Source organism: Onychostoma macrolepis, chromosome 19 (assembly GCF_012432095.1).
Source record: "Onychostoma macrolepis isolate SWU-2019 chromosome 19, ASM1243209v1, whole genome shotgun sequence".
Taxonomy (NCBI): Eukaryota; Metazoa; Chordata; class Actinopteri; order Cypriniformes; family Cyprinidae; genus Onychostoma; species Onychostoma macrolepis.
Window position 1 is genome coordinate 8,260,869 of NC_081173.1, and position 24,894 is coordinate 8,285,762.

General features: G+C 38.5%; 2 protein-coding genes across 9 annotated transcripts in view; one reads left to right on the forward strand and one right to left on the reverse strand.

Moving 5' to 3' along the window:
• The first annotated feature begins 505 nt into the window (after positions 1-505).
• LOC131526386 (tumor necrosis factor-like) lies at positions 506-6,694 on the forward strand. The gene is made up of 4 exons (XM_058754671.1): positions 506-939; positions 2,703-2,730; positions 2,844-2,915; positions 3,845-6,694. Exons 1-4 carry the CDS (start codon positions 769-771, stop codon positions 4,282-4,284), a joined length of 711 nt encoding a protein of 236 aa, XP_058610654.1. The 5' UTR covers positions 506-768; the 3' UTR covers positions 4,285-6,694.
• Positions 6,695-13,228: 6,534 nt separating this feature from the next.
• gabbr1b (gamma-aminobutyric acid (GABA) B receptor, 1b) overlaps positions 13,229-24,894 on the reverse strand; it is a 125,710-nt gene continuing 114,044 nt past the window's right edge. For 6 of the 8 annotated variants that reach the window (XM_058754318.1, XM_058754317.1, XM_058754320.1 and 3 more), the window contains 3 exons: positions 20,450-20,578; positions 19,164-19,307; positions 13,229-17,753 (listed from right to left, as the gene is read on the reverse strand). In XM_058754318.1, coding sequence (XP_058610301.1) covers positions 17,469-17,753; positions 19,164-19,307; positions 20,450-20,578 — 558 coding nt within the window. In that variant the 3' untranslated portion in view covers positions 13,229-17,468. Of the gene's footprint in view, positions 17,754-19,163; positions 19,308-20,449; positions 20,579-23,563; positions 24,759-24,894 lie in introns of those variants that run through there. The other 2 variants (XR_009267393.1, XM_058754323.1) reach the window with 2 other exon arrangements.

Here is a 24,894-nt window from a genome sequence, read left to right on the forward strand (position 1 = left end):
TTTTTGCTTTTCAGATAAAAGAGTGGTTTCAGTTTAATATGTTGCAGGCTCATTTATTGGTTACAAATAACTGTTAATAAATAATATTGATGATAATAAATCATCAAAAAAATAAATAAATAAATATTGGGCTTGTTTTTGAAGCTGCGGTTGCTTATTTGTATCGCAAGAGTTGGCAACAGTGGTCCGAGGCTATTAGCCCCGCCCGGCCTACTGAAAGCCTACAAGCTCGCCTCGCACTGGCCCGACAGTGGAAAAGACCCGAAAAACACTTACCCTGCGTCCCAATGTGCATACTATCCATCCTAAATTCTAAATAATAGTAGTCATTTTCAATACTATTTAGAGCAGATAGGGTGGATAGTATGCATATTGGGACGCAGGCTTACCCTCTTCGCTAATTAGCACACAAAATACATTGGTATACTACTTCCGCCGCCTCACCGGAAGTTTTACCCACAATCTTTTTTACAGTAGCTCCACCCAGAAACTTGTGGAGAAAGGAAGAAAGTGGAGACGTGTCCATTTTTTTCTTTAGTTTTTTTTTTTTTTTTTTACGGTCTATGGATCTTGCAGTCTTTGCTTTAAAAAGAATGAAGAAGCAGCTTTTCTGAGCACAACGCTGACAGACAAACCAAGCAAAACACTGAAGTGATAAACTGCGCTGAGGAGACTTTACAAGACCATTTAGAAGTGTACTGACACTCTGCAGTTTTTATATTTGGACATAGTTTAACTTGAGCTTTCGGAGGACTAACAGACACAGTGATGATGGATCTTGAGAGTCAGTTTCTTGAAAAAGAAGCGCTGCTCTTACCACAGGTGATGGTGTCGAGGAGGAAGGCCGGCTCTTCTAAGTCAGGCGTCTGGCGGGTGTGTGGGGTGCTGCTGACTGTGGCCCTGTGCGCCGCCGCTGCGGTCTGCTTCACGCTCAACAAGGTGACTATCCTGACCCATACACATCGAGCATGTCATTCTAAATTTCAGGCAGGCCCGGCTCCACGGGGGGGCCAGGGTGGGCCTGGCCCACCCAATCAGAAGCTTGGCCCACCCTGGCCCCACACATAACAGCCAATCACAAAATTGTTGTGATATTCAACTGAGGTTCCTATATTTTTTTCTTTTTCGTTTTCTTACCGCCCACACCCACATACGTGCTAATACTGTATTTTCATGCATCAGGGAGCCGCTATCAATATGCGCGGAATTGAAATCCTTTTGAATGAGAGCTCGCGCCTTTCACTTTCACTTTCGATTTGGCCATCACGCGTACAGTGCTCTGTGTAAAGGGAGAACATCTTACAAGATCAGATATTTGTCAATAAGCTAAGAATCTGTTGATGCATGGTCTTGTCAGTCTCAGTGGTGTAGTGCAGGGTATATTCAGGTATACGGCGTATCAGTCGGCTTTGCTTAGCCTATACCTACTTCTAAATACCCTCTGATGCGCATTCAGTGGTGCCTCGCATTAGCCAAAATAATGACAGTCCACCACATGATTTGCTAATCAAATCATCTGTGAATAAATGCAAATATTCCCTAAAAACACCCAGTAAAGACAGTGATGCGGTCAGGACGCGTCGGCTTCCGTTTAAATATGATTGATGATTGCGCCCGCGCCTGCTTTGTCCCGAGACAAGATGCTGACAGAGTTGCTGCTGCTTCAACAACAACAATTTCGAATGAAGATGTCAGCCAAAGTGAACACTCTTTAATAACAGAACCAGTGCATGAAATGTGACGGACACTCCGTTACACATTACCGGCACTTTTATATTTTAATCTTTATCGCTCAGAGTCAGAGAGTCAGTATCAGGGTAATTAGAAATGATACTATAAAAATCAGACTAGGAAGGGGCACCGTGAATTACCTCTCATCTCGACAAATCATGTGAATGCAAGCAGAGTCGGTCTGGGGCGTGAGAGTCACGGGAGGCGCGCAAAGTGGCAAAATAATAATTAATTATTGATTTCTAATTTGAATCAGTACATTATAATATGAAAAGAAAAACCAAAAGGACCAGGTTTTTGCGATCAGATATTTTTTAAACCGGTAAACTCCTGTAAACTTTTCAGTCCAAGGAACTCGTTCAAACAGTAAGTTTAAAACAGCTCTAATACAGAGAAAACCCGACTGATTTCATCAGAGATTGCGGAGAGTCGTTTCAGCTCAGGGGGTTACATTTGCCCGTCACTGCATGGGAGAAACAGTCAGTCAAACATAGGAATATGCACAATTCTGGATATTTATTTATTTATTTTTTCCCAAATAGAGATCATATTCTCCTATGATTCTCAATAGACAACTAAACAAATAGCTTGTAATTTACTAGAGGTTCTGACAAAATGTTAATTGCTGCGGTCTATTTAATTTTTAAAATTTGAATTATGTATTGCAAAATTTGCACCTCTGTTGTGGCTAATATTAATTTAATAATTATCCTTACTCCGTGAAGTTAAGTGAAAATGTGCAAATGGCCCATTTTGGGGTGAATTAAATACAAATGTCACTGTTTATAATATAAGGCATTCATCCTTTCACTTTAAAATAAAATGGGGCATAAACCCCCAACTCATAACCCCTGCCCACCTGGAGTATCACTTGGCCCACCCTTCATCTCGTATCTGGAGCCGGGCCTGATTTCAGGCACATATCAGTGCATTATTGTGTACTTAATGTTACGTTTTTTTGTTCATTCTAGTCTCAGAACAATCAGGAAGGTGGAAACGGTGAGTTCAGACAGTCAGTTTCATATCCCCTTTTTCCCATTCACATCAGATTATTTGATTTTCTGTTAAACTAAATCATCTTATACGAGTTATTTTGTGTTTTTCCCCATCAGAGCTCAGGCTCACGTTAAGAGATCATCTTTCAAAAGAAAATGTCACTTCCAAGGTTGCCATCCATTTAACAGGTAAGCTTGATTCAAAAGTGCTATAAGCGGTAAATGAGCTGTAAATAAACACTAAACATCACCTCACCTCAGAATGCATTAAAACTTTAAGCAGCTTTGCACTGTCTGTATTGTACATTTTAAATATATTGCAAAAGTCCAAATACTTCTAGGGGTGATTGTATGAAGTCTAAAAAAGTTGACTGGACTATAAATTTTAATCACTTGGTTATGAATCCAAAAATGTAGGATAAAGAAATATATGTCAGATTTCACTCCTATAGAAAGAAGTACAGTTTCAAAATGGGTCTGTTTTTGTTAGTCAAAGGCCAAAGTTACTGTATAGCAGTCAAACTCTACTATAATTTGACACAATTCTACTATAATTTGACACAAATTCATCTGTCAATTAGAAATTAATCAGTTATAGACACCAATATGAACAGGTTACATGACATGGTCTCATCCTTGAAAATTATACGAACTATGCAAATTAAGAGAAAATATGACCCTGATTACAGAAGATACAGTTTCACTTACAGTGAGGATAAACATAGTTTTGATGTTTTGTATGGCACCTGCCAAAACTATGAAATATTGAAATTTATAGACATTAAAATTCATTTTAAGATCATATGTTTATTTTGTTAACATTAATGTATTATCAAGGGAATATATCCATAAATTAATGGACAACTATTTTTTCAGCATTCATTAATCTAGGTTAATATTGCTGTATACATAGCCTATAGGGTACTATTGTTTATTATGTTCATAATGTTTGTTCATAATCTATTAACTAATGTTTATTTAGGCAACTTCAAATGTAAAAAATGCATTATTTACTTGCATATTTGTCACTTGATGTCCAATGTAAAATTTACGTCCTGCAGCAAAAACCTATTGAGAAGTACCGACTTAGGGCATGTTTTTGTTGTATTCTCTTCTAGGTGCATATGACCCTGACGTGTGTAAGGATAGCCTAGATTGGAAACTGAACCCGGACCAGGGTTTCGTTTCAGGCGGCTTGGAATTGGTGAACAGAGAGATCATCATTCCTAACAATGGCATTTACTTTGTCTACAGTCAGGTGTCTTTCCACATCAGCTGCAAGAATGACATACCTGAGGACCACAACGTCGTTCATATGAGCCATTCGGTGTGGTTCTACTCCGAGTCCTACGGCAGCTCCAAGCCGCTTCTCAGCGCGATCCGCTCCGCCTGTGTGCACGCGTCTGGCACCGAAGATCTGTTGTACGACACCATTTACCTCGGTGCGGCCTTCCACCTGCAAGCTGGAGACAAACTACACACCAAAACCACCACAAAACTCCTGCCCCACGTTGAAGAAGGAAACGGAAAAACCTTCTTTGGGGTGTTTGCTTTATGATATCTTCATCTTCTTTCGGCTTCTCCTGATTAGGGGTCACCACAGCGGATCATACCCTGCAAACCTTCTCTGCATATGCCCAAACCATCTTAGTCTTGCCTCTCTCATTTTGTCTACAAACTGTCCTACCTGCGCTGTCCCTCTAATATGCTCATTTCTGATCCTGTCCATCCTCGTCACTCCCAAAGAAAACATCTTTAACTCTGCCAGCTCCTTCTCCTGTCTTTTTGTCAGTGCCACCACCTCCTGCCTGCACTCTCTTCTTTACTTCTCTACCACACTCTCATTACTTTGAACAACTGACCCCAAGTATTTAAACTCATCCACCTTCACCACATCTGCTCCTTGTAACTGCACTGTTCTGCTTCCCTCTCTCCCATTTATGCACATGTACTGTGTTTTGCTCCTACTGATACCACAACTCTTCTCTCGGCACCCTGTCGTAAGCTTTCTCTAAATCCACAAACACACAATGCAACTCTTTCTGGCCTTCTCTATACTCTCAAACAACACTCTCAAAGCAAACATTGCTTCCGTGGTGCTCCTACCTGGCATGAACCCATACTGCTGCTCACAGATCATCACTTCTCCTCTCAATCTAGCTTCCACTATCCTTTCCCATAACTTCATTGTGTGGCTGATCAACTTTATGCCCCTGTAGTTACTACAGCATCTCCTTTGTTCTTATAGATCGGTACCAGTACACTTCTTCTCCACTCTTCAGGCACTTTCCAAGACTTTATTAAACAACCTGGTTAAAAACTTTGCTGCCATCTCTCCATGCCTCCACTGGTATCTCATTTGGACCAAGTGCCTTTCCACTCTTCATTCTTTTCATAGCTACCCTCACTTCATCCTCTCTAATCCCCTGGACTTCCTGATTCACTATTTCCACATCACCCAACCTTCTCTCTTTCATTTTCTACATCAGTAGAAAAATCATCAGTTCCTCAAAATACTCAATCCACCTTCTCAACACAATCTCCTCACTTGTCAGCACATTTCCAACTGCATTTTTTATCACCTTGACCTGTAGCACATCCTTCTCAGCTCTATCCCTCTGTCTAGCCAGTCGGTACAGGTCTTTTTCCCCTTCCTCAGTGTTTAACTTCTCATACAGCTTGTCGTACGCTTTTTCCTTAGCCTTCGCCACCTCTTTCTTTGCTTTGCGCCGCATCTCCTTGTACTTCTGACTACTTTCTTCATCTCTCTGACTATCCCAATTCTTCTTCGCTAACTTCTTCCTCCTTATGCTTTCCTGTACTTCCTCATTCCACCACCAAGCATCTTTGTCTTCCTTTTTTTGTCCAGATGTCATACTAAGTATCTTTTGTTGAGGAAAATAAGCAATTGTCCTATTGCAAGTTTGCTTTTTTTCTGTAATACCTTTTCATTGTAACCACAAGTTATTGTAATTGTTTTTTATTAAGAAAGTCACCAAACATATTATTGTATTTGTTTTGAGAAAGTGGTTTATTGAGAAAAGACACCAAACATATTATTGAATTCATTTTATTGAGAAAGTGGTTTATTAAAGGGATATTCACCCAAAAATGAAAATTTGGTGTTTATCTGCTTACCCCCAGGGCATCCAAGATGTAGGTTACTTTGTTTCTTGAGTAGAACACAAACAAAGATTTTTAACTCAAACCGTTGCAGTCTGTTAGAAACTGTTCAGTTTCTCGCACAAACCGATCGTTTCGTGTCTTAGGACATCAATGTATCGTCACGAGCTGCAAGGTTTAATTTGGATTTGTGTGCATTTTTTTTCTTCCAAAGATTCTGTGCCCATTTATGGGCATTATATGACTGACAGACTGCAACGGTTTGAGTTAAAAATCTTCGTTTGTGTTCTACCTAAGAAACAAAGTCACCTACATCTTGGATGCCCTGGGGGTAAGCAGATAAACACCAAATTTTCATTTTTGGGTGAACTATCCCTTTAAGAAAAGACACCACACACACATGGTATTGTATTAACCATTTATTGAGAAAATGTTTATAAAGTGTATTAGCAAGAGTATAGCTAGAGATAAAACCTGTATTAGCAAGAGCTTTAAAGAAAAGGAATGTTACCGTTGAGTGCTGTGTTGCAGACGCAGCGAAGGAGGCATCTGAGAAAAAAAATTAGAAAATGGAGGACTTTATATAGGAAACTTCTTAGGGAATTTCCAGACCTTCTGACACCACAAGACATTAGAATCCACCTGCTGTCTATAAAGGACTGAAGTGCAATGAAAAAAATCAGATGCTGGTTCAGTGTGACGGCGTCTCCGGTGCCGGTGGCCTTGCCATTGAAGCCTCTGAACAACCGAGCTTGCAAATTATATACCTTTTGTTTTCAGTTTTTTTTATATTGGTATTTTGTTTGTAACATATTTAACCTGTATACAATAAAACTATACTTTATTATAACTAAGAAGCTGGCCTGCCTGAAGACTCTGATTTATAGACTTGAGCAGAACAGACCACGGAGAAGTCTTCTGTGACCTATTTTGTGAGTATGAAAATTCAAATGCTTATGGGATAGGACAGGCTTGTCTTTCTTTACTTAACCTGAGAACAAATAAAATAAGGTAGAAGGTGTAGGGAACTTGGCACCATAAAACTATTTCTAGCTGTCTCCCTCACCAGTGCAGTGGTCGCCCAGTCGTTCTGTAACTCTTCACCACCACCGGTCTTCCTCCTTTAACTTTCACCATTTTAACCTTGAGAGTCCTCACTCTCTTCCTCCTCTTCACCTCTAAAGTCATCCTACAAACCACCAACCGATGCTGTATAGCTACACAATCCCCTGCCAGCACCTTACAGTCTTTACTTTCCTTCAGGTTGCATCTCTTGCATAGGACATAGTCCAACTGTGTGCACCTTCCTCCACTCTTCACGTCACCCTGTGCTCCTCCTTAAAATATGTATTTATTACTGCCATTTCCATTCTTTTTGCAAAATCTACCACCATCTGCCCTTCCACGTTCCTTTCCTTGACACCATACCTACACATCACCTCCTCATCACCTCTGTTCCCTTCTCCAACATGTCCATTGAAGTCTGCTCCAATCACCACTCTTTCTTCTTCGGGTATCCTCACCACCACTTCATCCAACTTACTCCAAAGATCTTCTTTCTCCTCCATCTCACACCCCAATTGCAGGGCATATGCACTGATGACATTTATCATCACCCCTTCAATTTCCAGCTTTACACTCATCATTCTGTCAGACACTCTCTTCACCTCCAATACACTATTTATTCTTCCTAAAAAATTACCCCCACGCCACTTCTCTTTCCCATCCACACCATGGTAGAACAGTTTAAATCCACATCCGATGCTCCTGGCCTTACTCCAATAGTTTAAAAATTTTCACCACGCTTACAACCTACCTTACCCCGATTTTCCCCTGCTCACCATCACCTTGTTCATCTCCCATCTCAACACCAACAAAAACCTCCAAGCCAGCTCCATCAAAGGCTACCTAAGCGGAATTAAATTTTTCCACAAGCTCATGTTTGGATCACCTTGCCCAGAAATAGCCAGCTCACAGACATCCATGCTCATCAAAGGCATCCAAAGAGACCAACCCACCCGCCCAGGCCCCTAGACAGCCAATAACTCTAGATATCTTAACCAAATGCATTTCCACCCTCCGCAGAGGCTACCACTCTATGCACACTCGACGCCATGCTCACTTTGGCCTTCTTCGGTTTCCTCAGATGCTCAGAACTCACCATCACGTCCAGCTTCAATCCAAAATCCACCCAACCCTTTCAGACCTATCAGTGCTAGATACAGAATCAAGCTCTTATTTCATTAAGCAAAGCAAGACAGATCAATTGAAAAGAGGCCACTTCATTTATATCTTCAATCTCCAGTCACCAATCCAACCATACCAAACCTTCCTAGCCTACCTGCATTACAGAAGCCCACAGGCTAAACAATGACTCTAATCGCCCCGCCACACATTTCTGATTCCAAAAACATCTCCAGTCTGTTCTACTGCTATCTGGCATCCCATTAGATCATTACTCCAGCCACTCCTTCCGTATAGGCGCAGCTACCACAGCTGCCCAAAAAGGCCTCTCCCAGCCTCAAATCCAGTCACTTGGCCACTGGAACGTCAGAGGCCTTCAAGACCTACATTCGGTCAGACCGCTTCCATATCAAAGCAGCTCACTGAACCCTCATCAGCCGAGTCATCAGCTCATTTCCACCAATCCACCCGCTCCCACAGCAGCCTGCATCTTTACTTCTCACTTCTGCTGCAGTGCCCACTCCCGCAGGAGCCTGTATCTCCATTCCTACTGCCGCAGTAGTGCCCGCTCCCGCAGGAGCCTCTATCTCGACTTCCCACTTATCTCTACTTCCCACTGCTGCAGCAGTGCCCACTCCCGCAGGAGCCTGTATCTCCACTTCCCACTCATCTCTACTTCCCACTGCCGCAGCAGTGCCCACTCCCACAGGAGCCTCTATCTCGACTTCCCACTCATCTCTACTTCTCACTGCCGCAGCAGTGCCCACTCCCACAGGAGCCTCTATCTCGACTTCCCACTTATCTCTACTTCCCACTGCCGCAGCAGTGCCCACTCCCACAGGAGCCTGTATCTCTATTCCTACTGCCGCAGTAGTGCCCGCTCCCGCTCCCGCAGGAGCCTCTATCTCGACTTCCCACTCATCTCTACTTCTCACTGCCGCAGCAGTGCCCACTCCCACAGGAGCCTGTATCTCTATTCCTACTGCCGCAGCAGTGCCCACTCCCGCAGGAGCCTCTATCTCTACTTCCCACTCATCTCTACTTCCCACTGCACCAGCAGTGCCCACTCCCGCAGGAGCCTGTATCTCTATTCCTACTGCCGCAGTAGTGCCCGCTCCCGCAGGAGCCTGTATCTCTACTTTCCACTACCGCAGCAGTGCCCGCTTCCGCAGAAACCACATTCTCTTTTCAGATGCTGCAGCAGTGCGCGCTTCCGTTGAAGCCACATTCTCTTTCCAGAGACCACCGCAATGATTCTACTCCAAGCGACGTCCAGCACCCCACCAACCTTAAGCTCTGCAAGTTTTGGGGGGTGAATGCCCCACTCTGGCTGCTGTTCTGCGCTAATTGCATCTTTTGGGGGGAGTGCTCTGGGTTAGGGCTAAGGCCGAGCTCGGACCCCTCTCCCCGGATAGGGGGAGTACCTGTGTTCGGGAGTAATTACTGAGCTCGCAGCCCTCTGCCCTGACAGTACGCCAAATACGCAAAACCTTTACTGGATTTATTATATGTAAGTGAGAACTCGTGAAAGTCCCCTCAGTCCTCAAGATATTTGTATTTAAAATTAGAAAGCAGAGTACTAGGGAAACTGCATTTTAGTCATGTGCATGTTTCCGCTGACACTGTTTCCTCCTCAGAGAAAATTGTGTGGTTTCAGTGAGGGGAAACTCCCTTACATGCACCACCATGTCAGGCTCCAGGGACCACTCATGTAGAGTGGGCATTTTTGTGGTTATACCTCAGGCCTATCTGTTACTCTGATTAATCAACAATGGTTGAGGAGCAATAAAATCAGTGGGTTTTGTGACATAATTCAATGGAAAAACTCGTGTTTGAGGCATTGAGGTAAATTCTGTTGAACTGTAAACAATTAGCAACTTCCATTAAACTAGTTTAAAGGCTGAATTCAATAAGAATTTTCAAAAACAGGATTCAATAGAATGCTGCAGATGATGCGTTTTTGCAGGCCAAAACAGCATTTTAGCACTTCTGGTTGAAATCAATGTTTTGTTTTTTTTTTATGAGTTTTTGTTGAAATGCCTGAAATAATGTCTGTGGTGAACACAAGCTCAAGCTATTTTCATACTTAATTCAAACACATAAAGGGGTTTTACTGATGTAGTTTATGACTTTTTTTTATAGCTTTTACTCGTCTTGAAACAGGCAATTGCTAACAAGTCGTTAAATGGCACTGCAGAGGTTGTTGGGGACGTTAAACATCATCACACCGAACAGGTAAATGCCACCGTGGTGTAGTTCGTTTACAGCCTGTGTTTATCTTTTTACATGATTGTATTTAGGTATAAACTTTAGTTGGTAACAGTTATTTTTTTCCTAATAATCCAAAAGCCAATGGACAAATAACAAATAATAACAAAATGACGTCATCCCTTTAGCAGTTCTCCTCATCCATCCAAAATCAAAAGGAAACTTAAAAGTGTGCAAGTATTAGCCAATTACTTTCAGCAGACACCCCCTGCAGCAATATTTCAGACATGCAAAGTATTACTGTAGTAACACATGGAAGTGAATAATTTACGTAACATGAATGTATGTTGCATTGAACAAAAATGTTTTATAATTGGAACATTGATGGAAGTGCTTTCCCTCATTTTGACAGTCAACAAATTATGCTTTTACCTGCTTTAGAAACATTCCATTAAACACTGCTAATAAGGATTAGAAGTAAAAAAAAAAAAAAAGGAGAAAATGGTGTTTAAAAGCATGTGTGAGAGTGAGGATTTGGGAGAAAAAATGAGATACTTAGAACATTGTAGTGAATTATTCATGGGATATCGTTCATTAAAAGTGTAGTCTGTTGTCTTCTTGTCTGTATATTGTCACAAACAAACAAACAAAAAGCCCGCCCATCACAGATTTTCTTGTGATACCAATGTCACAAATAAAACACCCAGCGTTAAATTATTTTCCTGAGGAATTTCCACTACCGCAGCAGTGCCCGCTTCGCAGAAACCACATTCTCTTTTCAGATGCTGCAGCAGTGCGCTTCCGTTGAAGCCACATTCTCTTTCCAGAGACCACCGCAATGATTCTACTCCAAGCGACGTCCAGCACCCCACCAACCTTAAGCTCTGCAAGTTTTGGGGGGTGAATGCCCCACTCTGGCTGCTGTTCTGCGCTAATTGCATCTTTTGGGAGTGCTCTGGGTTAGGGGCTAAGGCCGAGCTCGGACCCCTCTCCCCGGATAGGGGGAGTACCTGTGTTCGGGAGTAATTACTGAGCTCGCAGCCCTCTGCCCTGACAGTACGCCAAATACGCAAAACCTTTACTGGATTTATTATATGTAAGTGAGAACTCGTGAAAGTCCCCTCAGTCCTCAAGATATTTGTATTTAAAATTAGAAAGCAGAGTACTAGGGAAACTGCATTTTAGTCATGTGCATGTTTCCGCTGACACTGTTTCCTCGTCAGAGAAAATTGTGTGGTTTCAGTGAGGGGAAACTCCCTTACATGCACCACCATGTCAGGCTCCAGGGACCACTCATGTAGAGTGGGCATTTTTGTGGTTATACCTCAGGCCTATCTGTTACTCTGATTAATCAACAATGGTTGAGGAGCAATAAAATCAGTGGGTTTTGTGACATAATTCAATGGAAAAACTCGTGTTTGAGGCATTGAGGTAAATTCTGTTGAACTGTAAACAATTAGCAACTTCCATTGAACTAGTTTAAAGGCTGAATTCAATAAGAATTTTCAAAAACAGGATTCAATAGAATGCTGCAGATGATGCGTTTTTGCAGGCCAAAACAGCATTTTAGCACTTCTGGTTGAAATCAATGTTTTTTTTTTTTATGAGTTTTTGTTGAAATGCCTGAAATAATGTCTGTGGTGAACACAAGCTCAAGCTATTTTCATACTTAATTCAAACACATAAAGGGGTTTTACTGATGTAGTTTATGACTTTTTTTATAGCTTTTACTCGTCTTGAAACAGGCAATTGCTAACAAGTCGTTAAATGGCACTGCAGAGGTTGTTGGGGACGTTAAACATCATCACACCGAACAGGTAAATGCCACCGTGGTGTAGTTCGTTTACAGCCTGTGTTTATCTTTTTACATGATTGTATTTAGGTATAAACTTTAGTTGGTAACAGTTCTTTTTTTCCTAATAATCCAAAAGCCAATGGACAAATAACAAATAATAACAAAATGACGTCATCCCTTTAGCAGTTCTCCTCATCCATCCAAAATCAAAAGGAAACTTAAAAGTGTGCAAGTATTAGCCAATTACTTTCAGCAGACACCCCCTGCAGCAATATTTCAGACATGCAAAGTATTACTGTAGTAACACATGGAAGTGAATAATTTACGTAACATGAATGTATGTTGCATTGAACAAAAATGTTTTATAATTGGAACATTGATGGAAGTGCTTTCCCTCATTTTGACAGTCAACAAATTATGCTTTTACCTGCTTTAGAAACATTCCATTAAACACTGCTAATAAGGATTAGAAGTAAAAAAAAAAAAAAAAAAGGAGAAAATGGTGTTTAAAAGCATGTGTGAGAGTGAGGATTTGGGAGAAAAAAATGAGATTCTTAGAACATTGTAGTGAATTATTCATGGGATATCGTTCATTAAAAGTGTAGTCTGTTGTCTTCTTGTCTGTATATTGTCACAAACAAACAAACAAAAAAGCCCGCCCATCACAGATTTTCTTGTGATACCAATGTCACAAATAAAACACCCAGCGTTAAATTATTTTCCTGAGGAATTAAAATAGAGCTTGACAGAAAATGTACAGCTCGTTCATTCAAACTGATGTTCACTGATTATTTGTAGTGCAACATTATTTCTTGGAATTATTTGTTTCAGTTCTTCTGAAGTGGCAGTTACCAAAACTAGAAGTGCCACCCATGTTTTAAAATGCATAAGACTTGTTTGGAAAACAGAAAAAGCATCAAAAATTTTCTAAATATAGAAATGGGATTAACTCTGGAAGTCCCCTTTGACCGTGACATCCACTGAAATACCATCAGATGCCACATCATATTCTTTTATTATGTCAGTTTTGTCATATTCACACGGTCAGTGCTGAAGGTGACTGACGTGCTTCAAAATCACGAACTGGCAAGTCTTACACTGGACCTGAGGGTAATAAAGCAATTCAAATTATAAAGTAGTTTCTGTGAGTGCTACGTGACTCATCAAACACAAAAACCACTAAAGAGATGAAGAGTTTTAAAAAATGTAGCAAAAACTACATTTATTTCACCATAGACACCAGTCCAATAGCGTTGTACAGAATCTATCATAGTACAAATACAAATATATTTTCAATACCACATACGGATACCTTTGACTTTATATACTTCATACTTTGTGCAAGAGAATACATTTATCATGTACATTTAGCATTTACACAATTAACATTTGTGCATATCATTGTCTGCATGAACATCACTATCATGATTATTATTGAACCACCATTTGACGAGAAATGATGAATAAAATATTACAGTAGGCCGATAATAAACACCATGGTGGGGTTTGTACTTATGTTCACGACATCCTCCCCAGGATTCCTGGAAAGTCATCTTGTATCGGCTTTGTGTAAATCACCAGAGCAGCATTTAGCCAATCACAAGTGCTTATGACACACCAAATACATGACATCATGATGCAGTTCAATCTCCATCTGTGTTCGGAATGGAGTACTAGTTTACTGTAGCATAGTATAGTACTATACTGCCAGTATATATACTGTATTCTTATTAACAAATAGTATCTCAAACTGTATGCATTACGCTACACTAAACATTTCAAACTTTAAACTGTGTCCAGTTATTATTTGATAAATAAATATGGTTGATATGCATTTTAATATAACTTTTGGGTGCTTAATATATAATATTTAATATTGTGACTGACAACTTTATTGGTTCTGGGAGTATTTCTCCAAATAATTGTTACCATAGTGATTAAAAAAATCTTCCGTTATAAGCCATGAACAATTTTTGGTTTGAAGCAAAAAAAGTATTTGAAAATTGGACAAAAAGACAAAGGTACAAGAAGGGGAAAAAACTACAATCCCATGAAGCATTGCAAATGACAAACACATTTAAAAAAGAAGAAGAAATATAGACTATTGATATAGAAACAATATATTTTACTTTTATTGCAAAATGTGCATATTATGCATACAAACATTTAAGTAGTTTAAGAGTGCAGGGAAACTGACTCTAAATCATTTGCAGTGCTTCATGAGATCTTGTGGCGAAATTTACTTGTTGCAGTTCTCTGATTGGTGGAGATTCTCTGCAGAATCATGGGTAATGTGGTTTTTCCTCAAGGAATTCCACCTTTAAGCATGATTATTTGAAAAATGTGTTGAAATATGGGCTGATGGCTTCAACAAAAGATTATCAACCTCGTAACTCAGAGTAGTTGTCTTTAAAGGTTTAGTTACTATTAAAAACCGAATTTCCCCATTAAGAAAATGAACAGGATTTTTACTTTGTGAACCTGAATGTTTCACTCTATTGCAGTTTGAGAGATTTAATTGTGGGATATGGTACCCAGCCATATAATGTACCCACTATACATACTATATACTACACTAAGGGTAGTATGCTAGCATGCTATTCCAAACACAGCCTATATATGTTTGACAAAACCAGCAGCAACATTCCAAATATTATGAGGCATTAACAGTTCTCAAAAATACTGAGCAATGTGCTATTGTCACAAGCACTTATGAATAGACAAATGACTCTCATAGTCCCTGCAGGGATTTTTTTTTTCTGTACATCCTGTCCCTCCAAATGAGAGAGTTTTTGCCGCCGCAAAGAATGAAATGAGGCTGACGAGACGAACCATTTATAGTCCAGCTGAAACCGAAGAAACTTTGCTGTACAGGCCTGCTGATGAATCCAAGCCGCACACACCGAGATAAAGCAAGAGTTTACGAGGGTCAAACAGACGCACAGCTGTGGAGGAAAGCTGCCATTGAAGACTGTCATTTAGGAGGCGCTGCAGAAACTGGCGTTTTATTCATGATGAGGTGACCAAGAATTACAGTTCCTCTATACTGTGTTCAGAAATCATGTACTGTACTGTACAGTAGGGTTTCAGTTTTTGATTAAATCAGGAACGTAACGTGGTTTGAGTGACACAAAGCAGCTGATGAGAGTGTGAATGTGCGTGTCCAAGTAAAGTACCGTATTGCACGCTCAACTAATGAACTAATTCCTCTTTTCAAAAATCTTTTTCATTGCTGTGTACCAAACAAACAAAGATGGTTGCACAATGCACTTTTAATGTTATCTGCATTGCAAAGTAGCAGCATCCTGTGACGCTTTCAATATGGCAGGTGCCATTTAAAAGCAAACTGCATTACAATACTGGGAGATTCAATCTGCAGCTTTCAGCGACAAGGGGGATCTAATAAAAACAAAACCACCAAATCTGTGATGAAATTACGTCTCCTCTGTACAAAGACTTCAAACACCTTCAACAGCTTGTGACTGTTAATATATTATCCCAGCATGCTCTGGGAGAAAAGCTGGCTATAAGCAAACCAACATCATTTCATTACATCATTGCAGGTTATTGCGAAGCTAGACTATTTTTGATAAAGAAATTATGAGAGATTTTTGTCCATGTAAAAATCACATTAAATTGGCAGGATGTTGCTATGAAGTTGCTAAGGTATTCTGGTGGGTTTCTTACAAAAATGTCCTTCCTTTAGTGTAGATTTATTGGCTCTTTACACTTGCCTGGTGAAAATCATTAGTTTGATCACTTAGAAAAGCAATAGCACACCTCTCTTCAACAAACTACACGATTTGAGGTATCATGTCTGTGATGCAAGATAGGAATCCCTAAAAAGTGAGTTCAAAATGAGGTAATGGGCTAATAAAACGAAATTGTTTATGAGGTCATGTTGAAATTGGAAAATTGGTAGATTAACAACAGGATATGAAGTATGTCAGAAGTCAAACGCAGTTCAAGTATGATGCCAGCAACACTAAGATTAAGGGTCCGACTCCCAGGGAACACATACTGATAAAATGTAAACTTTAGACGTACTGTAAAATGCACTGGCTAAAAGTGTCTGCCAAATGAATAAATGTAAATGTAAAAAATCTTCCATGTCATTACCACACTGACTCGCGATTGCATTAAGCACTTGTCAGACTAATGAAAACGGCAACATCTTCGCTATACGATACATATCGCAATACATATATTGCAATTCAATGTCATGATAATCAAAATGTAATTCAAAACGTGAATCAGTCAGTCTCTCTAATGCAGATTCAGAGTTCAAATTGAATGAAAAACATTATTGAAATAGTCCATGTCACAACGAAGGTCTTACAGGTTTTGAATGACATAAAGGTGAGTAATTAATGACATAAATTAATGAATTTTCATTTTTGGGTGAACTATCCCTTTAAGGCCTTGACACACCAAACCAAACTAGCAGCAACGAAAGCTGACTGTTGTTGCCTCGTGTTTACGTCTGGCCTAAAAGTTGCGCTTGAACATGCTGCGATGGCTACAGCCAAAAGCCAACTAGCAGGTACATTCTGTGCCTACATGAGAGAAAATAACTGCATGTATCAATAGCCTGTATTTGTCATTCAGAAAAGGAAACCAGAACTAAGACTGTATGTATACGATCCATAAACAAAGCCATTTTAAATATGAATAATGTTTTTTTTCTTTAAATTGCAGATGAAAAATTGGACAGTATTTGCTTATTGAATGTTCAGGTCAGATGACAAAAAATTAGAACAGCCTTCTGTACTTGTATTCATGACTTTTGCTTTTATTCTCATGCACTTGTTTGTTAAACCAAACAGCCAATCAGAGTTCTCTCTCAACGGATGTCGATCCAACATGCTCAATAGGCCAAAAAGCCACTAGTTGGGTCTGACTAGTGCAAACGGTGCTGAACACACCACAAAAACTAGTCTGACTGATGCTCTACGATGGCCTGACGTTGGCCGATGGTCAGCTTGGTGTGTCATGGCTTGTATTCAGACAACCTGATTGAACTGTAGGAGCTGTAGAAAATATGAACAAAAAAAGCAAAGCTTATCAAAAAATTGTGGTATTATTAGTATTTTAAGGGAATAATGGGAATGATGTTTTTGTATGGACGTTTTTAGCATGTCATCATTCGTCCACAATTTTCCGAGTCAAAATCAGCTGAGGGTTACTCATTTGCATGTGTGGTTTTCAAATATGGTGACACATCAAATGATGCAATCTAAACCAGATTCTCAAGCCTCCTGTTTATAACCTCCCATGAATCACAGCAAGTGTCGGAAACAAAAGAAACAAACAAGGCCGTCTGCTGGGCGGAGATGGGGAAAATTGTGGGCCGCGAATCAAGGTAGCTTGTTTTTCTCCCCTCTTTCAGTTCACCGTGTCCCCGCTTGCATTTCATCCCAGTTCCTCCAGGCTCACTTGTAGAGGAGCTGCAGTCGGCCAGCGTGGCAGTTGTTGCGGTTGATTTTGCCGTCGGGCTGGTAGAGGGTGGAGGAGTTGGAGAAGGTGGGAGGGAGGGAGTGGTTGTCGGAGGCAGGGAGGGGGTATCCTGGTGGTGGGAGGAGAGATTTGGGATCGTTCTGAGGAGTGGGGAGAGATGGAGAGCTGTGGTTCTGATTGGAGGAGGTGGGTCGTTTCCTGGAGCGCAGGGCCTGTCGCTCTGACAGCTGGTTTCTCAGCTCTGATACACGTTCCTCTTTCTGTTGGGAGAAAAGATGAGGCGAAATGAGAAACTAGTTTCTGTTGAGCCAAAAAAGATTATCTGTGAAGGTATGAAAACCATTGAGAATAGGAAGATGAAAGTAAACGTGACAATCTGCCACGGCTCTCATGACATTTTTAGTATGAGACAGGATAGGAGCAAATTGAGAATTTAAGAATGAGCTCCTTTTGAAGATGAATTCGAATTGAACTGGCCACACGACCCGCAGGAAGCTGAATTGGAATGACAGGAAGAGGATTTTGCTAAATCATAATTCAAAGAAATTACAGTCACACAAAAGGGGAATTTCCTTTCAGTGTTGTTATTGTTAACTAAAACTATTACATTTAATTTTTTCATCAATTGAAATAAAACAAATAAAACAAAACATAAAAATTAGATGAGAACTTATAGAGGAGGACTAACTGAATTAAAATAGTTAAACTAACACAGCAAAATGCCTAAAACTGACAAAAATTATTAAAACTTAAACTAAAAATTAAAATTAAAACTATTGAAAATATTAAGAAATACTAGTAGTATATAAATGATGCTAAAATAAGTTAATAATGCATGCCACAAATGTTGCAACAAAATTAATTCTGACTAATTGGTCTGATTTACTCCTTCGTATGTAGACATTTTTCTCATCAGGTTTCTTTAAAATAAGCTCATTACTGTCAAAACATTACATTTGGAATCCATATAATCTATTGATCTTTTACAGCTCAGGTCTACTGATAATAAGCTACAAATTCCACGGTCCATTATATATATTTTTTGCCATGGTGAAATGGCAATTCTATATTAGTAATATCAGCTTCATTTTCATGAAAATGAGATAAATATATAAAATATATTATGTACTGTAATGAATATATAGCGTGAACAGTATATTTGGGGAAGCCATATGTTAAAATGTTGATGATTGTCACCAGATCTTAAGGTTTTCCACCCACAAAATCCAATTTATCTGATTATTATGTGCATTACCCTGTCTAAGATCTCAGTGTTCAATTTATAAGCCAGAGGCAATCATTGGAAACTGTGTTTGGGGTTTTTACTTTCAGATTAAGGCAACTGGGAATGAAAGTGGCATACATTATAGAGCATGAGTTATGTACATGGAAAATGAAGTGATTTTCCACCATGGTCCATAAAATTACAATTAATTATATATATATATAATGAAATGTAATGTAGTATTGAAAACTACACTTGCAGCACATGTACTTTTCCTTGAATTCTTGTTCCTTTAATAACAAGTACAATTCTGCATTGTTACTACCCCAATTCACATTCTAAATAAAATTAAAGGCATTCTCAATTCAGTTCTGAAATGTGCTCAGTATGGTGTTTATCAGACATCCTCAACAGTGTGCTGGAGAAAGTGAAGGTGACACAGAACCTCCTGGATGATCTTCTGCAGCTCTTTGTTCTCTCTCTCCAGCTGGCGGGATTTCTCTTCATCATTGTTGTTCGTGGATGAGCCGGTCTTCATGGTCTCCTGCTGGTCCGACTGCCACTCACCACGAGTGATAAGCCTCCGCATCTGCACCAAACACACCACACGAGGTATAACTACAGACGAGACTCATGTTGACGGAATATACCAGAATGCATACATATCTTCTATGTACTACTTTTTTAAAAATAGTATGTGAAAGGTAAGCAGTAGGCAACAATAGACATAATGAAATTTAAATAAAAAAAATAATAGAAATAAAACTGAGCAATTATGAGTTCAAATAAAAATAATTAGACTATACTTATTGAGTCATAGAGTTATTATCTTAGAAATGAAAACTGTTATTTAAAATTGTAATTTAATTTTGCATGCGAGAGCCTTTTAGCAGTCCAATTAAAGAATAATTCAAAGAGATCAGGTTAAAAATGGTGACTGATATTGCTTGGATTGCTCAATTCGGATGGGTAAAGTTCATTGTGGGATACATTGTTCCACACATTTTTGCAAATGAAACAGGTGATCAGGGTGCAACATAAAGAAAACACTACGCATACAGCAAAAAAGGTCTGGAGCAGGGTTATTATTAAAACTATAACTATTAAAAGCAATTTTGTTAATGGAAATAAAGCTGAAACAAAATATAAATATTAGTAGAAAAACTTAAAACTAATTGAAATAAGTTGAAGAACTAATATTACTAAACTGGAATAATATATCATATATTAAAATAATATATAAAACAAATAAAAATGACAAAAGCAACTAAAATGACTAAAAATGTAAAAAAAATTTAAATGATAACTGAAAATATAAAAATAAAAGCTAATTCAAAATATTAATAAAAACTGTAATAGCATAAAAATAATACTAAAACAACACTGGTCTGGGTGTACACAACATGTCTTCTTTCTCTGTGTACTTATTGGCTGTTGTACAAAAGTACTTTCTGTCTTTACTTTCATCTCTTTCATATTCTCCTGAGATGTGTAATAACACCTGTCTCCTCTGCTGACACTGATTACACCACATCTCCATAACATCGTCACTCAGCGTGCTTTAAGATTTCACGAGCAGACCGCTGAGAGAGATGCATATGTCACACATTTACACGCCTCTTTGATCACTCCTTCCCCTGCTCTAGTTATCCATCATTAATATTCATCATTGTAATGCAATATTTACATTAGTGCTCCTTCTTGTTTTGAGAAAATGATCTTCTGTTGTACCTTAGGGACGAAGAGGACAACCAGAGTGATGTAGACGGAGAAGATGATGGCCAGCGAGGCGAAGGCGAACGAGGCGTCCTGCTTAGACGACAGAATCATGGTGACGGGAGCCGTTATCATACACAACACCTGAAAGAGAGACAAAGAATCACAGACACAAGTGTCTTTAACTATGGATGTTTACATAACACTTTTCACCCCCTCATTTCTTCAATTTGTCTACTGACAATGTCCAACAGTGTTGTTAAGTAAAACTATAAAAAATATTGTTTCCAATAACTGAAATAATAAAATAATAAAATGAAATGAAATAAAATAACTACAAAATAAATAATAAAATGTTAGATGAAAAACCTGAACCTGTACTAAAATTACTAAAATTAAAACTGAAATAAAAATAATTAATTAAAGCAAAGTAAAAAATTTTAAAACCCCAAAACTAATAAAAACATTACAAAACACATAACATGAATATATATATATATATATATATATATATATACATACACATATACATAGAGAGAGAGAAAGCTAATCTAATCTAATCAAATAATACTATAATATTATATAAATAATACTAAAATAACAAATATCAAAAGATTCCATAGCTAGCATTTTATATATACTAAATACATACAATTAATATTTTCACACTTTTTGCATAATTTTATAGATATTGTGATTGGAAATTATGCTAAATACAAATTTCTCAAATTATATTTACTTTGACTTTTCCTTATAAATGTTTACACAATAAATATTAAAATGGTTTCTAAGTATTTCAGTTTTTTTATAACGGATTTTCATAATTTATGATTACAAGTCTGGATGTGGGACAACATTTAGCAATTAAGCTGATGTATAAAGTAGTGCTGTCAAAATTAGCTCGCTAACGCAGGCGATTAATTTTTTCAGTTTAACGTGTTAAAATTATTTTGCAGGTTGGCCACCCCACTCATAACTGCTAATTCTGTCTCTTTTTTTCTTGACAAGAAGTGCATTTATTCAGTCGCAGAACGTTTTTACAAGCACATACATTTACGATGTTTCAGACGCAACAAGCGCGGAAACCGGTGTGCACTGTAGCAATCAATTCATATCAAAGCGAGAAATAAACTACGTGCATGCAGTGTAACTACGTCGTGGTAAGTTAAGGCATGAAGTTACCAAAAAGGCGATTAAAGCTGCCTTAAAACTGTGCGTGCATGTAATATGTTATATATGTGTCACATTTAAGAACATGTCTCTGAAATGGTTTTCAAAACTGTCCTGGAGCAGCCCAGCACTCATCTAACAAACCCGATTCAACTCGTCAGCTCATTAGAAGAGACTGAAATGAGTCCGACCTGAAATGGATCAGAAAAGGTGATGAAAGTTGAGAGAAAATACGATGCGTGTCAGATCCACGTCACGTTCAGCAGCGACAGCTCTTAAAGAAATAGCAGCCAAAATAAACTAATAGCTCAGCTGCTGTGATGTCTGTTCATCAAGAATAAAAGAAAAAAGAGGAAATCAATAACTTTTAAATAGCTGTAAGTATTTATCTGTATTTAGTTTAGTATTTAGTGTTTGATAACTTCATTAAATTTCTGAATATTTCTGCTGAGGGGCACAGATAGCTAAATATAACATTTATTATAATGGGTTTATGTGAAGATTGTTTTAAGTTCACATAAATTAGAAGTCATTTTTAAAGCTCTTAACTATAATGTAATGTTTAATGGCTATAGTCAATGGTTAAATATTAGTGGAATTGTTTTTTATAGGGAAATCAGTATTACTTGGTATCGGTGATACTGGCCTTCGGTCATAAAAAAAGATGCCATTAAACAAATATTAAAAATATGTTGTTTGTACATTAATTTGCAGATTGAATGTGAAACTATTGCAATATATAAGCATATTTAAAAACTTTAATGTTAGGTGGGATTAATCGCGATTAATTTCAGAAAAAAATGTGCGATTAATTAGTTTTTTTTAAAATCGATTGACAGCACTAGTATAAAGTAAAAAAAAAAGTATCTGCATAAATGACTATTCATTCAACATTTAGTAATAAAGTATATGCATAAATGGCTATTGAAAAGTAGCAAAAATAAATAATGAAAGCATGATAATATATTTACAAGATCGTTTATAATGTGTTCATATAACAAAAAAATTCTTCTGAAGGCAGAGGAGAGGAGAACAGAAGCCAGGAAAGAAAGAAGCATGAATCAATAAATATTGATCATCAGTCAGTCATTTCTCACAAAACCAGTAAAATCTTATCCAGGCTAACAAAAAGAAAATGTTGTCTGGCATCAACAGAGGTGATCTTTTTTTGCAGGGTCATTAGTTATTTGGACAGGGCAAAAAGTGCAAAGCAGTCTCTCTAAATCAAAGCGGTTTACAGCTGGACTCACAGCAGTAGCCTACGGCTTTCACAGAGCCCATTTGAATCACACCATGACAGAGCAGTAATGATGTATGAAAACCTGCACGCTTTTAGCTTAAAATGCACAGCCATGTTAATAATGCAAACAGTAAGTGAATCCTGAATGGAAAAGAGCAGCAAGCCGATCTTTCAAATATTTTCTTTCATCTTCCAAAGAAGCATGACAGTCATATGGCGTTGGAACAACACAAGGTTGAGTAAATAATGACGGGACTTGCAGTATGTCATTATTTAGTCATGCTCAAACCCATATGACTGTCAGTTCTTCTGTGGAACACGAAAGAAGAAATTTAAAATAATGAATATATATTGGCAGTTAAAGGGATAGTTCAGCCAAAACTGAAAATCCTGTTATTATTTACTCATCCTCAAGTTGTTTCAAATCCATATGAGTTTATTTCTTCTGTTAAACACAAAAGACAATATTTTAAGTGTGGGTAATCAAACAGCTGCTAATCTCAACTGACTTTATAGTATGGAAAAAATAAATACTATGGAAGTCAATGGTGACCAGAAACTGTTTGGTTTCCCACAGCCTTCAAAATATCTTCTTTTGTGTTCAACAGAAGAAAAAAAACTTGATGATGAGTAAATGATGATGTAATTTTAATTTTGGGTGAATTATCCTTAAAAATACCACAAAAGCATGATAAAAGTTAACATTCTAGCTTTGAGTGAGAAAAAAAAAACTAAAAAAAACTAAATTGAAGTTGTTATTCACTGTTTATTGTTGGGTGCACTATTCTTTTAAACTCATATGTTTATTATGAGCATATAAGTACATTATAGTATTTATGACTATATATTGTATGCATCATGCAGAAATCGTTCTATGTTATTTTACTGAGAGGAGGTTATTAATGGTGACCTGCCAATCAAATTAAACATCAAATTAAAACATTTATGTTTAATATTGTACATGGTCTCTTCCAAATAAATAATATTTCAAAAACCTCCATGCATTCTGTTTCTTGATTCGGGTGTCAAACTAGTCCTCAGAATATGAGTTCAATAAATCTTTACAGTTTGCTGTGCGCTCTTGTCTTTATTATTGTCCTCCAAGCAGCTGAAATTCTAAAAAGTGATGGAGTTCGTAATGGCATGGCAGATGGCATCTGAAATCATTTCTTTAGCAGAATGGGCATTTGCTAAGGGCCAGGAGTCGACCAGCGACTGAAAAAAGAGAGCGAGAGAGAAAAGATTAAAATGCAAAATTCGGCCCCTTGCTGATCTAAAGTCTCTCCCTCAATTTGAGCTTAAATTGGGTTCAGTGTATAATGGATAATCCTCGGAGGCCGAGATGAAGAGAGACACACTTCAAATTAAAAGCTTACAATGAAAAAGCTGATGGACAAAAGCTTTGTGCTTTATTTCCAATCGACCTTCGCCATAGAAAACAGACCAGAAGTCTTTATGGCGAATGAAAGTAGATTCCCGTGTATTTACCCTCCACACTGAGTGCGTTATCAGCTTGGTACGTGCTGCTTTCCTGACTCGTGAGCCGTGGGGCGGCACTGAAATGCTAAAGCGGAACAGACGAGACGATGTGCAAAAACAAACAACTTTCAACATTACTGAGGGACCACTTTACTTGAGTTTTCTAACTACTTTAGAACTCCAGTCCCGTCAAACTGACGTGCGCACTTATTCCCGTTGATGAGGGGAAGCTCTTTTTCCCCCCTTTCCCTGTCCTCTGGAAAGCTCTGCGTCCCTGGACAGCATTCGAGATGGCAGGCTCAGACACTTCACTTCCATCAAATCTAGCAGAGCCACACTGAAGAGCTCCAGGCATGTTCTTCCTGCTTATGAGTGTGTTGTGACACACAACAGCTCCAGACAGACGCTGTGTCCAATTCACACGCTAACTCCCAACTAAGCTTGAGCAATGAAAGGAAAAAAAACAACAACGCGGTGCTATTTCAGTCACGTCAGCTAAACAGTTCTATCTTTTAATTGGACAATATTTGGGTGACGACTGACATTTCAAATGTTACCCAAGGTGCTCTTA

Coding starts and splice junctions, on each gene's coding strand:
- LOC131526386 (XM_058754671.1), top strand. CDS start 769: ATGATGGATCTTGAGAGTCAGTTTCTTGAAAAAGAAGCGCTGCTCTTA. Junction 940..2,702: donor TCTGCTTCACGCTCAACAAG/GTGACTATCCTG, acceptor TGTTCATTCTAG/TCTCAGAACAATCAGGAAGG. Junction 2,731..2,843: donor CAATCAGGAAGGTGGAAACG/GTGAGTTCAGAC, acceptor TTTCCCCATCAG/AGCTCAGGCTCACGTTAAGA.